The sequence below is a fragment of the Myotis brandtii genome, unplaced genomic scaffold (genome assembly GCF_000412655.1).
Source record: "Myotis brandtii unplaced genomic scaffold, ASM41265v1 scaffold399, whole genome shotgun sequence".
NCBI lineage: Eukaryota > Metazoa > Chordata > Mammalia > Chiroptera > Vespertilionidae > Myotis > Myotis brandtii.
Window position 1 is genome coordinate 946106 of NW_005365325.1, and position 18239 is coordinate 964344.

An 18239-nucleotide genomic window follows, 5' to 3' on the forward strand; every position below is an offset into this window, starting at 1 on the left:
TCCAACTAATGGTTTAGACCTGATCCCTTGGGGGCCTAAGCCTTTAGTTGGACATCCCCCGAGGGCTCCCTGGCTGCCAGAAGGATGTCTGACTGCAAGCTTAGGCCTGATCCCCTGGGGAGTGGGCCTAAGTCAACAAGTGGACATCCCCCAAGGGGTCCTGAACTGCAAATGGGTGCAGGCCGGGCTGAGGGACCCCTCCAGTACACAATTTTTTGTGCACCGGGCCTCTAGTAAAGATATATAAAGCAAGAAGATAAAGAAGAAAACTCATACTCTCAGCTTTCTGAATATTTTGTTATTGTTTTAAATAACAGGGAGAATAAGGTGGGGCTCCTGGAGGGGATCCTCACAAGTGATTGGAGGAAGTCTTCACTATTGTGGAACTGGAGACAGAGTTCCTACCTTCTCCTCCTGCCCTTTGCTCTCAGGGCATCTGATGCTCCTCATCCCATTCAGTTTGAGAAAGCAAAGTGAGAAGATAAGACTCTACTTTTCTGGACTCTGTAAATCCAAGCAGGCTACGTTATCACCCATCCTAGCTTTTGTGTGAGAGTCAAAGGGCTTGATTCCTAGGGCCTTTGCCTGCACGTAACAGAGAAATCCTGGCCTGCTTGCTGGGCAGCCCAGCCTATCTACTCACTTTGTAGATCTAATATCTTATTATTCCATCATAATATCCTCTCAGAAGGCCATGTGAGGTAGTAAAAGACCCAGAGAGATTTAGATTTGAATTTTAGCTGTCCTACTTACCAATTATCTGATCTTGGGCAAGGAACTTAGTCTCCAGGATCAGTTTCATCATCAGTGAAATGGGTCTCTCAGAAATGAAAATTAAATGAGAGAGTAGACATGAAATGCTTGCAGTGCTTGGTCCATTTTAACAATGTTGTTAATTTTTATGTGCCAGGAGCTTAAATATTTTACAGAGGAATCTCACTTAATCTGTAAAATATTCCTATTAGATAAGAACTACTATAGCTGTCTTTGATTAATGGAGCAAATGAGGCTCAAAGAAGTTTAGTAACTTTTTCAAGGTTGCACAGCCAGTACATGAGAGGGCTAGAATTTGAACCAAAGCAATCTAACTCCACTTAAGAGCCATTTTTTTTCTCTCCTTTCCCATTTGTATTGGTTGACAAGTGAACTAGTTAGAGAAATACAGAAACAGCCTATCCCAAACCTTTCCAACACGAGCCTGAGGTTGCAGGCTCGATTCCCTGATAGGGAGCATGCAGGTGGCAGCTGATCAATAATTCTCTCTCATCACTGATGTTTCTATCTTTCTCCCTCTCCCTTCCTCTCTGAAATCAATAGAAATATATGTTTTAAAAACAAAACAGCCCTGGCCGGTTTGGCTCAGTGGATAGAGCGTCGGCCTGAGAACTGAGGGGTCCTAGGTTCGATTCCGGTCGGGGGCATGTGCCTTGGTTGTGGGCATATCCCCAGTGGAGGGTGTGCGGGGGGCAGCTGATCGATGTTTCTCTCTCATCGATGTTTCTAACTCTCTATCCCTCTCCCTTCCTCTCTGTAAAAAATCAATAAAAATATTTAAAACAAAAAAAACAAAACAAAAACAACCTAGGGTTTCAAAATAGGAAAGAAAGATGTACCAACCACCTTCTAATCTCCCACTTGCTGTCCTAAAACAGGATACTCTGATAGTTCAAATATTCTTCTAGGGGACAATTTGAGTTGAAGCAGAGATGATGACAGTAATTCTTCTTAGATCAGGCTGGAGCTGCTTGGACCCGAAAAGATACTGGTTTGGAGAAAGTAGAAAGAATGAAGTTGGTCTTTGGGAAGTACCCAAAGAGAATCAGGCAAATCTTGTCCTTTCAACCCCATTCCACCAACTCCTGCAGATGTGAAACACAGCCCAACCCTCATTGGTTCATCAGCTTCCAGACTGGTGACATGAGAAGTAGAAATTTACTTCCCACTAGCTTATTTCCTTCTCAGACCTCTCAGAGAAATGGAAGAGGCCTAATTATCTGCTCAATTGCTTCTTCCCATCTAAGGAAATAAAATTGAGAAATATTCTTTGTACATCCAAGTCTTCCTGATGAGCATTAAGTCACTTCTAATCAAATTAATTTGCTGCAGACAGTTCATTCTAATGTAAAATATATTTAGCAAGAACCTTTCACGTTCCTTCTTCTGATGGCAGGGTCATCTCGACAGCATTCTTTAGGAAAAGCCCCTTCACTCTCCTTTAGCTCTACTTCCTCTTCCCCACAATTCTGCCTCTTTACCTCTAACCTAAGCTGGCTATATAGATTCCAGCCTCTCCAGCCTCCAGTTCATCTTTCACCTTTCTGACACATAACTTCCTAAACAAGCAGATCTGATGACACCACACCTCTGCTCTGATGCCTTCAATGACTTCCTGCTGTTAATGGAATAGAGGCCAAGTTCATTTATTTGGCAACCTAAATGCTTTCAATCAGTTCCTATTTTCTTTTCCAGGTTTATCTGGCTCCTCCTCCTGTCCATATACTCAGCTCCAGCCATATAAAGACTTATCTTCTCTAGGTCATAACCCTCCTTGATGAATGCCTATTCATCTGTCAAGGCCCAACCCAAATGCTGCTTTCATAGACAAGGCTCCCTGGAGAATTTCATCTTGTTTCCTCTGTGTTCTCACAGGATCCTGGTCAGGTGCCCATTACAGCACCCACTGCTTCATATTACACATCAGTTGCTGATCTCTCTCTCCCCCTGACTAGAGAGGGAACTCCTCAGGGAACAGGGGAGCTGATCATTTATCTTGATATCCACAGGGCTGGCCCAGTGCTTGTTTGCAGGGAGGTGGGGGGAATCACTATTTAATGTTTAACCAAGCAAACAAAATTCTATTTCAACCAAAGGACTTGTATGCATGCATATAAGCCTAACCAATGGACACAGACAACAGAGGGATGAGGGCATGAGTGGGGGGTTTGCGGGGGAGGGCAATGGGGCGATAAGGACACATATGTAATACCTTAATCAATAAAGAAAAAAATAAAAATAAATTCTATTTCAAAAGAAGTTAAAGAGCTATAGAGATCGCTTCTGGAGAAGGGGGATGAGGAATCGCTTGATAATGAATGTGACTTTGGAGGCTTGGGAGAAAGAGTAGATTTCAACAGAAAAAGCTAAAGAAGGTGATTTAGGTAGAAGGAAGGGCAAGAAAATGGTTAAGTGTGGGGCATATTGAGAAATAAGAAGTCAACAATGATATGTTTGCCTGTGTATTGATCATGATTGACACTATACTAAGCACTTTTTAAAATCAACTGGTCATCCTCATAACAACCTTGGAAAGTAAGTAGTTTGGGCCTACAGAGTTTAAATAATGCCCATTGCCCATGTCCCACAACTCGGAAAGGGAGAATGGGACTCACATGGGGTCCAATGGATTGCAGGACCTGGCTCTCAATACACACCATGCTGTAGAGGGAGTTGTCATGAAGGATCCAGGCCCTTCATTCCTTTTATTTCCTCTCTTCTCTGCTGGAAGCTATCTGTATACAAGGTCAATTTTTTGTGTCTCTTATTGCAGGTGTACTGAAGTTCTACATTTACCTTCTGCAGCTCGGAGGTTGTTCAATGAAAAGGGAGAGGAAATCTTTTCTGTAAAAGACCTTCAAAGAGATGAACTGGTAAAGACATGAAAGAGAAACTGGAAATATTAATATATAAATAATATTTAAAATGTCTTAAAATATAAAACTTCAAACATTTACCCTCTTTCCTCTTATTTCCCCCCTCAGAATTATCATAACTCACCAACCATCAGAGATGAACACTAATAGCTAACTGTTGAGAGCTTACTATGTGTCAGGCATGATTTTCAGGGTCGTATATGAATTAATTCATTTAAGCTCATCACAACCCTATGAGATGGATGCTCTCATTTTGTAAATAAGGAGAAGACCAAATTATTAACTGCTTGTGGTTTCTATCCTACTCTAAAGGAAATAGATTCTCTCTCTCTCTTTTTTTTGGAACCTTCAAAATGTAGTCATTTAATGATTTATTACTTAATGATAATATTACCTTTTCAGAAAAAAAAATTATATCTAGGCTTTCACACACTCTATTTGGGTGGCTGGAGGAGGCTGAGAAGGACGTTAGCAGCCCAGCCTTTGTTCCCATTTATGGAATTGGGGGTCTCAAATTTGAAAAGAAAACTTGCCTTGACTGATACCTGAAATTCTTTGAGCAGAAAACCAAGCTCTCACCATATTATCAGAACTCAATTCAGGCTCTGAATGTGAAGACCCTTCAAGAAAGTCTCAAACAGAATATCAATGACCAGTCTCCAAGGCAGCGTGAGAGAGAGGAGTCCATTGTTCTTGGAGACTGGCAGGCCTTGTTTGGAATTCTAATGCTACAGATATAATTTGCTACAGTTACTGTGCTAGTTAAGAAGGAACTTAATGTAGATAAATTTAATTTAAATACAAGTAGATGAGGCCACCAGGGCAAAGGAACTGTAAGTGTAGGAGAGTCAGGTGGAGCCAGGGGTGATTGTTATAAGATCCTGTATGTATTTTTGCTAGAAATGAACCTGTCACTGCTCTGTATAGCCAACATGAAGATTAAACATGAGCAGTTACATGATTAGGTATGTCCATAAGAGGGAAAAGAAATCTGTTGTTCAAAAAGAAAATTTTGAGAGTTTTATCTGAATCTTCATACAGAGTATGTGTGTGATGATCAGTGAGTAGCTTCAAAACAGGCAGAATTAGGCTCCCTTGTTCTCTTACTGAATCTTTCTCAACATATAGAAATAGTTCTCTCTTTTTTTTTTACTTCAAAGAAATATGTATTTATGTAAGGACATTTATGAAATACATATAAGCAAAATGAAAAAGGAAAAAGTATCATTCATAATCTAGTACCTAGAAATATCCCCATTAACATTTTGGTGCATATACTGCAAGTTCATTTACATCAGTGGTCATCAAACTTTTTCTGTAAAGGGCCAGATGGTATATATTACAGACTGTATAGTATCTATCAAAAATCTGCCATTATAGCACGAATGCAGCCACAAACAGCATGTAAATGAATGGGCATAGCTGTGTTCCAATAAAACTTTATTTAAAAACAGGCAGCAGACCAGATTTGGGTTTAGCCATATTTTTTGCAAAGCCCTGATTTACACCTACCTATCCCCCTCCTCTCCTTTCCTCTTTCTTTCCCACTCTCCTTCCTCCCTGCCTCCCTTCTCTACTTTTTCTCCTTTTCAAAATTATTTTAAAACACTTTTATTTTGAAATAATTATAGATTCACAAGAAGTTGCAAAGATAGCATGAATCACAAAACTTGAGATCCATCAAAGTTGTTGCCTTTATCAATAGTTTGTGCCTTTTTCATCGCTGAGTATTATTCCATGGTGCCACAGTTTAACCACTCACCTATTGTAGGAAGTTTTGATTGTTTTCAGTCTTGGCTACTGCACATAATGCTGCTGTGAGCAGTTGCATATGGGATCAGAGGCTCATTGCTTCAATAGGTATACGTTTCATGTGGGGAACATTGGATCAATCCTGACCTGTCCATTGCTCATCAAAAGAAGCAACTCTTCCTGAGGAATTTAACATCAGACATTTCTAAAATTCAAGCCTTCTGCAATACACGTAAGACAGAGGGTAAGCACTGGAGTTATTTACCTTAATGTATACAGCCAAAATAAGTACTTGATGATAGTGCTTTTTTAAAAAAAATTAGTTTGTTTAAATAGCTTGTATTTCATGCCTGCATCTTGCTGTTTAACACTTTAGACTAATTTTTGTATTTAACAGAGCTGTATATTTTCATTTACACTACACTTTGGTTGTGCAAAGAGAACATAATTTATTTTGTCTTTAACACATTGGTCTTCTTTGTGAGCCTCACATACCCCTACCAAGGACAAGACAACTGTTCAGTCAGGTTTAAATTTTATCCCATACATTACTTTAAACAGTCCCTTCAGGGCGGGAATGGGACTTTCAGATTTAGCAGGTTCCAGTCTCACTTTAGTTCCTCTCTAGGATGGAAGAAAGAATTTGGGTGCAGATCCTCTTGCTCTCTGGGCCCTGCTGGCTAAAGTCCATGGCTGGGTGATGGTGTCCCACTCTTTTGGCTCAGACAATGCTTTGGGTGGGTGCTGCTTCCTGCCTGCCTAGCCCCTCCTCTGGTTCCCCTGGCCCTTGGAAGCCTGGTTGTTGCTGGGTAGTCATCTCTGCAAGTCTTTGCTACAAGACCCCTTGACCTTCATTGGGCAACCTCTTCTGGAAAGCGCCCAGCAGGGTTGTCAGCAAATCCTGGGGCACAGCTGCACCTCCCAGAAACCATTTCCACATTCAGATTTAAATGGCTTGTTGAAGGCTGCTTCAAGGGTAACTGCTGCAGTGTCTTAAAATGAGCAGTGTGCACAGGACTTCCTTGGTGAAGCCCAGATGCCTGAAGTGAAGCCTGTAGGGGAACATGATCCCCCATGCTGGGTTTCTGCCTTCCTCCTCCTCTTACTCTTCTCCCTTCAGGCCCAGAAACAGTTGTTTTTTTCAGGTCAACCCTGAGAAAGGTCAAACCTTTGATATGCTAAATGGGAGCTGAAGGCCTTTGGAAATATCTTAAATCAAGACAGTGTCATCCTGACTTTCACAGCCATTGACTTATGCTCTGCTTGAAAGTCAAAACAATCCTTGTCCTCTTGTAGCATTTCTCATCTCCTCATGGTCTTCCTCATTCGTTAAGGCTGCCTCAGGCACCAGGACAAAGGTTCTATATATAGAATGGCAAGAAGGGGAAATTATTAATATAATTAAAAACATTACCCTCTTGCATATTTTGAACACTGTACAGTAAGCTTTGCATGTGTGTTTCAAAGCCTTGGGGACATTCACTAAAGAGTTTGGGTCTCTACAGAATGATTTAGAGACATATATATAATAATGTAGTCCATTTAAATAGAACGTACAACTTCATTGTTTTTGGAAAAACTTAGTGTTAATATTTTTGACTAAGAATATCTTTAGAGGAAAGAATCTACAAATTAAATTGAGTGAAATCCAATGTATTCGTTTAAAACGCAATTATCAGTTACTCTTAGGATGTCTTTATACCAAATAGCTGGACATTTTCTGCATTTGCATTTTAGCATGTGCTTTCAAATTCCCAGTTCTCTGCAATTAGAACTAACCTGTCCTTGCTATGTGTGCGTTTCTGCTCAGCTCTTGTTTTAGAAGTCCAAAGTGACATTGTGTCTGGAGCCAAGCTTGCTGTGTGTAAGCCCGTAGCAACTTCTGGAGAAGAGAAGCAAATTATAGAGCCAGAGGAAGAGCAAATGCAAAAAAATGCTTTAACAACGGAAAGTGCTCCCAGTAAAACTCTGTAAGTGATCAGTGTGGCCAGAAAAGCTGCCCGCTTAGTATTTGAACTCAGCTCATTAGCCTGATAACAGTACAGAGCCCAGTAGGGAACCCATGCCAAGTGTGTGAAATGGGTGTCAGGTGAAGAGCTCATATTGAATCGGTTTCCTGGCAGCTTCACTGTTCGACCATCACAATGATCTACTTTCAGTCATTTTGGCATAATGCTACTATTTTTTAAAGGCTAGAATATTAGAATCGCAGACATTTATTTGAAGAATCCATCATGTTTTGTTTCCATAAATGTGGACCTCAGCTATGCTTCTTCCCTAATGTAGCTTCAAGTTGGGTGCATGTTAATGTACAGCTACCATCCTGGACTCTGAAATGGCTTTCTGATGGGACTCATCTCCACATCATCTCCTTTCAATTCACCTGAAGTTCTATCTGTGGACAATGATCTTTCTAAAACACAATCCTTTTTGTACAATTCTTTAAGGACTACCTGTGCAGACAGAAAAAATATTTAGTCTGGAATCCTGAGCCCTTTTGACCCTGGTCTAGGCTTGTCATTGACCATCCTTGGCACCCCCATGCCCGCCTCACTCTACCTTTTTTTCTTCCTGCCACATGAACTCCACCCTCCAGCTCAGCAGCTACAAGCTGTCACCTGAACATGGCATGCTCTGAGCCACATTCCTTTCTCTCCACCTGAAGTGTCTTGACTTGCCCTGTCTTCATCCATGGAATAATTTTTCATCATTGAAATAAGTTATAGCAATGATCATAGATAGCAAGATTAACACACACACACACACACACACACACACACACACACACACACACATCCCTTTACCACACAAACAACCACCAACCAGGGAATTCCTTGAGGGCAAAATCTCTTTCTTTTGTGAAGAGCAGGGTAAAGATTTCTGGTAAAAATGGTAAGAAGCACAGTGACACACAAACAACCACCAACCGGGGAATTCCTTGAGGGCAAAATCTCTGTCTTTTGTGAAGAGCAGGGTAAACTGACTTTAATCATTATTGAATAAATAAATGATTGAGTTTTCAAATCATAAAACCACAAATAGTTGATCTATTGCCATTGCAGTAACTGTGAAAATTAATTGTTATAAACTGTCTAAAAAGACTGTTTCTGTCCTTAATTATAAGAATATAAACTTTTACTTTAGGGTTCAAACTTCAGATTTTGATGAGTGAGTCATCTGGTCCGATGTCCTATACCAACAGAGACACCAGAAAGCCTTTGTCAGAGAGAATGATTTGACCTACGTGTCATCTTACTCAATGGTTCGGGAACTGACCACAAACCTTCCCAAAGCCCCTTTCATTCTTCTTCTAAAAGATGTATCATCTGGCCTCTGAGTTATTAGACTGCACTTGGAAAAAAATAAAGAGAAACTAAGAAAAAGAACATCTTTGAGAACAAACACTGACAGTGTTCTGATTCATAGATTTTATCAGGCTTGGAGTCCTTGAGGTACAAGTGATGGAGTCCACTCAGAATGTAATCTAGGAGTCTCCTGGACATTCCATGCAGGCCCTTTTGATACAGTGTCTTCTTGAATACTCATAATAACAGGGAGATCACTATTTCACAAGGCCGCCCATTTTAATGCTGAAATAATGATTTAAAACATCTCCATCCTGATTTTTTCTGTATCTCTATGCAATGCCCTATTTCTCTTCTACTTAAAAGTCCTTAAAATATTCAAAGCTCACCATCATTAGCCCACCGGATTATCTTTTTTCCAGACTAACTTTCATTGGTTCTTTGAACTATTTTTGATGAATCAATTTTAAATCATCTTACATTAGGAAGTCACTGTAAGATTTCCCTAGACTTTCTTAGATATGTTTGGTTGGCAGTTTTCACTTATTTGGGAAGTAGGATGGCTTAAGAAGGGACATCCATAAAGCAAGTGACTGGGCCATGAATATGGAAGGAACCCTTTTGATAGATGGGTTCTATGTAAAGATTTCTGGTAAAAATGGTAAGAAGCACAGTGAAAGAGAAACTCTGGGAGCACTGACCTCTGCTGTGATGCCTTATGGAAGAAAAGGCTTTCAGAGCCTGACACGGGGGTGGGTGGGGGGGTACTTTTCTTCACTGCACTGCAGGCAGGCCCTGCCCTCCTGGTAAGCTTCCTCCCCTACTACCTTTCCCCTTACTTGCTGCATGCCTGTCACACCAGTGTCTCTGTTCCTCAAATGAGACAGACATATTCTTGCTTCAGAGACTTTCCATTTGTTCTTTTCTCTGCCCGGAATGCTCTCCCTCCAGATCCTCATGTGGCTGACTTCTCCCCATTGTCCAGGTCTCAACTCAAACATCATCTCTCAGAGGAGCCTTCTCTGAGTCCATTCCTAAACTAGACCCCGCCCCAACCAATTTGTATCACAGTATTCTGTTTTATCCCACTTTTGGCACTTATTTTGTTTATTTATTCATTTTGTTATCTCTCTGCTCTCCACTAAAATGTAAGCTCCATGAACTCTGATAAATTATGTTTTGTTTATCACTGTATTCCGACACTTAGAACTCGGCAGCTATCATATTGTAAATGTTCGATAAATATTAGTTAAAGACATGAATAACTAATAATGAATAATTAGTTTTATGAATGAATGGATAGACGAATGAATTAATAAAGCCAGATGGATTTTTAAATGACCGTTTTTAAAATTTACTTGATTCTACTTCATTTGTCTGGAAACCCAAGAGCATATACTAGTAGATAAGTTCCAAGTTAAAAAATGAAACATCTGGATTTGGAGGAAGAATATTGTTTACACACTACTAAATGTGTTAAAACTAAAAATTTAAATCTGTATAAGATTTTCCTCAAAGAAATGGAGTTTGTGGGAAAGCTGTTGTGTGTTTTTTAATGTTCAACACAAGATGGCACTGTTGTTTTTTAACAGTTACTGCGAGTTTTCATTTGAGAAGCAGCTTGTATTGCAGTTCTGAATAAGGTCATGATTACTCACCAATTTCATATCCACATGTCATACTTTTGTTACTCTGGAAAAGTGTATGGTCTGCTCTGCTGACACAGGAGTTGTCCCTGAAGATTTTGGCAATTTGATATTGCTTATAGTTACATCAAAGTACCACCAGACCTTGGTGGTCACAGCCTATCCTAGAGAGCTTGATTTTCACATATGCATATTTACAGTGCTGAAATATGCTTGCTGCTTTGCCTATATATTTATCCTGCTTTCAGATGAGCAGTTCTCAGACTGTGTCATGATCCCACAGAAGGCAAAAGTGCCCTGAACAGTGTGGCCTGAAACTGGAGATAAACAGATCTGTGTGGTGGCTATGCTTCTGTGCTCATCTTCTTAAGAAGCGAGAAGGCGGGCACAGTTATTCCAATGATGACTATTTACTCTGAGTGTTTTAGTACATGATTCTCTATCAGAAGCTGGCACTATTAGAGCCAAGACTATTTGAGTCTCCCTAGATTCCTCTATTGAGTGGAAAAGTTAAGTTAATTAAGATTTCGTTAACGTTGTCTAATGAATAAACTTTATGAAACCCAACAATCTAGCTGTACTGTTCCAGACAGAATTATGACCCACTTATGGGATGGGTACAAGGATTCTCCGTACATGTCTGTTAGGAATTTCTTAAACTACTAAGTAGTCTTAATCTTACAATTTTTGAAACATAATATATGGTCTATTTTTTTCTGAGTAAATTTAACAAAGATGAATGCTGTTTATTATGTGATAACGGAATTTTATTTGCAATTTTATATTAAAAGATCTAAATTATGTATTAGTAGGCTATGGATTTGCAATGTTAGGCATCACTATGGAAATATGATTTACAGATCTTTCAGTATCCTTCAGGATGCGATCAGAATACACCTCAGAGAAAATTCTGGTAGTATGAATCCAAATTCTTAGACTTGTGTTTGTTTATGAACCTCAATAGAGATTCACATGCAAAAGCCCATCTCCGAATGAAGGCTCGTCACACACCTCTCAAGTATGCCTGGCAGGAACCTTCTCATATCTCTGATGAGGGCGACAGTTTTCCAAAGAAGATGCAGGAAGAGATCTTAGAAAATGTGGAACCACAGAGAAAATACAGGTAAAAAGTTCCAATGGATGCCTTATACAGATTTCTAGCTGATCTTAGATTTTCTCACTTTGGGGCAAGAATATTCCTAAGGATTTGCATTATTGTTAGCTGCTATTTACATCAACATATACATTTTGTCTTTCTTATGTTTTTGACTGAAGTATTTGCAAGTATTGACAGGAAGGTCCTTTGCACTTTAGCTAAATAACATAATTTATTTTCACTGGTGTGTCTTTTCTGTTAAAGCTCATCCATCTTTGCCTCCTGAGAAGTTAGCACAGAGCTTGTATATTTGTTGAATAAATGTGTGAATGAGCTTACGCATTAACATGTAAGATGCCCTGATGTCCTTAAGAAATTAGTAACATGCAATTTCTTCTTTTTTAATTTTATTATTTTCTGGCCAGTGCCCAGTGAAATGACAGCAATCTATCATCTTTAGACATTTGCTTAACATTATAGCAGCTTATATGTATTAAATAGTTTTGGCACTTAAACATTTAGCATTAGTCTATGACAGTGATGGCGAACCTATAACACGCGTGTCAGAGGTGACACGCGAACTCATTTTTTTGGTTGATTTTTCTTTGTTAAATGGCATTTAAATATATAAAATAAATATCAAAAATATAAGTCTTTGTTTTACTATAGTTGCAAATATCAAAAAATTTCTATATGTGACACGGCACCAGAGTTAAGTTAGGGTTTTTCAAAATGCTGACACGCCGAGCTCAAAAGGTTCGCCATCACTGGTCTATGCACTATACACTAATAAATGTTTATATTAGTCTATTAATATAAACATCTACTAGTCTTAATAAATGTTTATAAATTAATTTAATTGCCAATGCATTGTGATATTTAGTATGTTTAATAAGCTTACTTAATCCCTTAAGAGCCTTAGTAAGAGATTCCTTTAAATTAACTTATTCACATATTATTATTTTATATTATATTGAGTTGTTATGAGTATGAGTTGTTAGGGAAAATTGAAAAACTTGAAGAATAATGTTCTATTTGCCAGGAGTCTAGATAGAGGATAGAAACACTCATGGTTTAAACAGAACTCCTTTATTTTTCTCTGTTTTGATTCTACATGCCTTCTTTTTTCTAACTTCTTTTTCCACTTTAACTAAATTATCTCTTCAACTGAATGTCTTTTTTCTTTGCTGATGAGTTTCTCATATTCTCTTGGATAAACATTTATTTCTGTTACTAAATAAACCCAGAATTCTACTTCGTACATCAGTGTGTGGTAGTGCAAATAACATTGCTGCTGTCCCAAGGGTGATGGCTCACCATTATAAGTGAATTTGGTTCACAGCGGGTCTCCTGCTGACAGAACTTGCCATCTGCAGCACATCAAGGGCACGGGGTATTTTTCTGCACATAATGGGATTTTTTTTTTATCTCAGCCATTCTCCAAAGCGGAGTAAATTGCAGAAGTTCTGCCACCAGCAGTTTGAATACAGAGATGGGCAAATCATAAGTCATGTGGCTCCTCAGCTAGTCCTGGGGGTGCGAGGTCCAGACCTGCGTTCAGGCATGGAGGTGGTTTTGGTGGAGAAAAAAGCCAATGACGGTCATCAGCGCTGGATGCACAAGGAAGGCAGCAGGTGAACGCATTATATTTGGGGGTTAATATATCAACAAGTGAGTGGGAGATTTGCCTGGTCCCCACAGAGCAGGCTCATGTATATTTGAGGGCTTTGGATTTTCTATTTAACATAGCCAATACATTTTTATCCTACTCAAGGAAGAGCAAGAGAGCGAGAGCCAATGTAAATGCTCAGTAGTCTATACACAACTTATTTGCTACTGATTCAGAGAAGAAACATGAAATCTGACCCACTGGGTTCATAGCTTTAACTGGCCTTTGAGGTCAAGAGAAAACTGGACTCTTATCTAATTTTGTTTTTATGATTTGAAGAAATAAAGTAAGAATTCCAAAAAGACCTCATTTTTTAAAATTTGCTTTTCATAACTCAATCTCCTGCACCTCCCCATATACATGACTTCCCTCCCTTCCTTCCATCAAATAGTCAACTGATATGACTTCCACTCACAGTGAAAACTAATTCTTACCTATTCAAATATATTAAGCCAATCTGATGGGGGGCCCTTGTTTGGATCCAGATTCAAGCCAACCACTATCAGACAGTTATTGCTGAGATAATCAGAGGAAATTCAAAGCAGTCTGGGTACCAGATAATATGAAGGAAGTATTGTTAATTTTATTGGGTGTTATAACGGTTATGATAAAAAAAAAAAGAAAACCCTGATCACTAGAATGTATATTGTTGTATTACAGGTAAAATTAAGAGCTCTCTCAGATTTACTTTAAAATAGTCCAGCAAAAGCAAAAATGTTTAAAGTTGGGAGGGGAATGGATGAAACAAGACTGGCAGAATATTGCTCACTGTTGAGTCCATGGTGGTTTCTTCACCATTTCTCTCTGGTTTTTTTGTGCATGTTTGAACATTTCCTTAACAAGAAAGAAAATAACTCCTTGGTTTTTAGATTGGTTTGCTTCAGGATCTACCATTAGTGTTATATGGTGGGTCTCCAGGGGCCTCTTCAGTCTTTTGAAATGCCCTATAAAATTTGTGTTTGTGTATTTGTGCAATACAGTTGTTTTTTTTCTGGAAAGGAGCTGTGATTTTCATTGGATTCTCAAAAGGTGTGTGATGCAAAAGGTTTAGGAATTGCTGCTTTGACAGAGATTGCATAAACTTCAGCAGGGGGCAGCAGAGGGCCCAGCATGTGCCGCAAAGGAGCTAGCCTTAATCTGCTCACTGTCTGAGATGAGCAAAACTGCCAGCAAGGGAGACTTGCTGGATTTGTTTTACAGAAAGCTGAAAAGCCAACATGTAGATGGACCTGGTGAGTGTTTTCCTTGGCCCCATTCATCCTAGCCTAGCTAAGCTGTCTTTGCAATGGGAAGCTAGGAAGCAGGTTTTTGTCCCTGTGAATGGCTGGCTTTATGGAACCAGAATGCATTCATTCAGCTATAAAGAATTTTCACAGGCAGTGTTTTAGGTTTAAGAACAAAACAGATAAATATCCCTGCCCCTACAGAGCTGGTACTGCCCCATCTCTACATTTCTAGAATTTAGCATCTTACTGCCTTGCCTTTCTGTATTAATAGTACAGGTCCTGCTTGAGCCTCAGTTGGAATTCAAGCATGGCTGATGAACTGGGGTGAACACATATGGGAAACGTGACCCAAGAGAGGAGAAAGCCAAGCATGATGAATTTAACTCAGAAACACTTGTTCATTGGAAGAGAGGGCAGTTTCTGGGTCCTCCTGAGTGTCTGGCACTGGTTTCATTTTTCATCCTGATTGCTGTAGAGAAAGCAGGAGGAGGGCACGGCTATTCAAGTGAAAATAAAAGAGAAGTTTGCCTAAAACTCTGAAACACTGGACTATGATCAGCACCGCTTTAGAAAATGTAACCACATGTAACATGAAAGAGAACAGCCTCTTCCGATGTCCTTCCACTTTCCAAAACACTCTACAACTTGGCCTTCTCGAGGCCTCCCCATGTCAAGCCGTACAAGAGAGGGACCATTGGTGGGAAATGGTGGTATTGATTGACCTCTGGTGGGAAACTCCAGAGTCTGAGAGAAGAGATGGAGCAGTGAGGGGGAGGGGCAGTGGAACAGGATTTGCTCATGAGCACATGGGTCACCATCTGGAGACTCCACAAACATTTGGACAGAGGTTTTGTAGAAGTCTGGATGATTAATTGTGGGCACGATTTAGAGGAATATATGTCCTATGGCAGAAGTGTGTCTGCCTAGTGACAGTAATTCTTTCTTTCACATTTCCCCTTGGCATCTTGCTGTGTGTGTTTGGGTCCCCCCCGCCCCCCGCCTAATTGGGTATTGAAACCCATCAGTTCTGAGTAACTGGTAAGGCCTGGAGAACCTTGATTGCACTGTGTAGCAGAACCTATAGAAAATTCGTTTATGTGAACCATTGTCTTTTGATCCTCCTTATTTTGCCCAGGCAATACGTTTACATTTACATTTAGGGAGGCAACTGCCCTTTCAGTATTTGGAATAATAGGGTGGGGGCAGAGTATCTCACTGCCAACATTGTTGGAGGTACTAAGGGGCATCACTGTGCCAAGAACTGTCTACTTTTAGTCCTTTCATTCAGGCCTTGATGGGATAACACATCGTCTTGGCTGGAAGGGCAAGAAGTGAGCAAGGGGACACTGAAAGGCACAGGAAATTGCTAGCATTCAGTAGCTTGGTTTTCAGCCCCACAGAAGAAGGTCCAGATCAACTTTTGAGATAATCTAGCATCTTCCTCCCATTTTCTCTGGCGCAATCCGAGTTAATCATTTGGTCTCTAAAGGGAAATATGAAAAAATATGAAGAAATCCTCAGGGATGAAAATTCCCTCAACAGCACTCAAGGTTATAGAGGGGGAAATTCAGCATCATGGAATTTGGAGCTCAAAGCAATCTTTAAAATCTTCTAGTCTTAGTCACTAGTCTAGGTAAACTGAGGCTCAAGGAGATGAAGTGACTTGTATGTGTTCATAGCATGGGTTAATGAAAGAGACAGTGGTATTGTGCTGGATATTGCTAGGACACAGAGTGATTTCTCACCTTGCTCTTTGGCATGCAGGGGGTTTTGTGTAGAGTTCTATAAGCTCAGGCTTCCTGCAGAATATAAGCATTCCTGCTGTGGGCGAGCACCAGTTAGCTGCATTGTTCAAAAGGAAAAAGAAAAACCAACTCTATGATGGCTGAGCAGGGCACTGAAGCCTGGGGAAGTTGCTATATCTATTCTAGTCATTCTAGTCAGCAAAACACAGAGATAGCTAGGTAACTAATATTGGCATCTCAATAGGTTACTGCAGAAATATATGTTCATTCATTCATTCATTCATTCACATACTATTGAATGCCAATAAGAATGCAAGGTGCAAAGTCCGCAACATGCTGAGGCTGCAGAGATGAGCAATATAGAATATCAGTTCCCTTGCCATGTGCACCGTCTTCATAAAAGCTAAGAAGGTATTTGATAAAATTGAATATCCACTTTGGATTTAAAATGATACTTCATTAACTAACACTAGAAGGAGGAAACACATTGTAAGATTAATAGTGATTATCTTGTAGAAGTCAGAGTAATGTTTAAAATTGTGTTATAATTTTACTATAGTCTCCAATATTTTGTATATTTTTACAATGAGGATATATTGTTCTATGTTCAGAGATTTAAATTAGATATCTGGAATTTTTTTAGTCTTGAAAGGAAAAATATATTACTTTTATAATAGATCCCTTCTCTACTCCCACATCATTAAATTTTATGTTCAGGAGGAGTTGTATTTTCCACAGCAGAAATGCCACTATTGGTCTGTAATGTAACTATGTTGACAGAGGAAAAGAATTGGCTCTTTCCATACAGACAAGAGCCTAAAATGTTCAGCTTATTTTTGCTTTTAAGGGATGCAAGGAAAAGAATTTGAAGGTTTTAGCTCAATAATTTTCATTTTGTTTTCCAATCGAGGGGACCTTATGCTAGCTCCAATAAGATCACATAAAAATATTCACCACATATCTTGGACTTTTAGGGAAAGCTCCTTTAGAAAAAAATAATTGAGAGAAATCTATAAAAAAATCACAACCATTAGTAAGAGTCACTAATACAAGTACTATGCAACAGACAATATTCATTGCATTTCATATGCATTAACTCATTTAATTCCCACAATCATCTGATGAGGTAGTACCCCATTTTACTGATGAGCATACTGAGGCAGAGTTGTTAGGCAGAGCTGTGGAGCTACTGACAGGTGGACCCAGGACTCAAACTTAGGCACTGTGGCTCCCACTCTGATACACTGCCTCCCATAGCAACTAAATGGGGGAGGAGAGCATAGCAGTCTGGGTACAATCTGGAGGCAGAAACCATACAGTGACTTAAACAGGAGAAGTTTAACATAAATGATTATTAAACAATGATAACAGAGTAATTATTGGATATTTAAACAAACATCCATTCTATATGATACTGTAAGGCTGAGGGAGAGTATGCAAGAAAGGACAGACTTGGACTTGGGCCCCTCCCCAAGGCTGGAGTTCAAAACCCATTGGAAAGGTATGGTTGCAGCCCACTGGCTGGCAAAGAAAGGTGCTGGTTTGCCTGGCCAGACTTTGTCTTTGGCTGCTGGGCAAGCAGCAAGCAGCCCTCTGGAACATAAATGGGGGTGTAACTGGTTGCCGGGCACATGGGCATGTAAAGGGAGTGAGGGTGCTGGCGTGGCAGAAGGCCTGGAGCGTGCAGGATCTGTGTCAGGAGAGACTCAAGCAGGAGATCATGAGGCCAGGTCAGGGCTGGGAAGGTGCTGAGGGACCACGCATTCTGGGCACCTGGTTGGGGAAGAGCATCACTGGATATCCCACTCCCAATTAGGGACACCATACACCGCCAGAAAGAGGAGCCCCTTCCTCCTGCAGTGCTCTTCCAGCACTCTCCGTGAGAACCCTTAACATCGTGCCTGCTGTACTAGTAAAATGGGAGAAACACTTAGAGGATGCACATCCATTGTGGAGACAAGAAGTAACACACCAATAAGTGGCACAGAGGGAGCTCTAAGCTGGTCATGCTGCTGTGTAATGTGCCTAATCCTGTTTTCCCAAGGACCTTTCACCTGGTGAGGAACCCAGAGCTTGTGCTGGCTGTGTCTATGACCAAGACGGGGAATGAAGTCTGCAGCTATCCAGTTATTGTTCAGGTAAGAACAATA

General features: G+C 40.0%; 1 protein-coding gene across 1 annotated transcript in view; it reads left to right on the plus strand.

Annotated features, from left to right (window-relative positions):
• The window catches only part of DCDC5 (doublecortin domain containing 5), a 157714-nt gene that overhangs the window by 98078 nt on the left and 41397 nt on the right, over nt 1-18239 (plus strand). Inside the window, exons 12-17 of the mRNA XM_014545214.1 lie at nt 3548-3647; nt 5511-5646; nt 7213-7372; nt 11318-11476; nt 12883-13083; nt 18134-18227. Of these exons, the coding sequence (XP_014400700.1) occupies nt 3548-3647; nt 5511-5646; nt 7213-7372; nt 11318-11476; nt 12883-13083; nt 18134-18227 (850 nt within the window). The remainder of the gene's footprint in view (nt 1-3547; nt 3648-5510; nt 5647-7212; nt 7373-11317; nt 11477-12882; nt 13084-18133; nt 18228-18239) is intronic.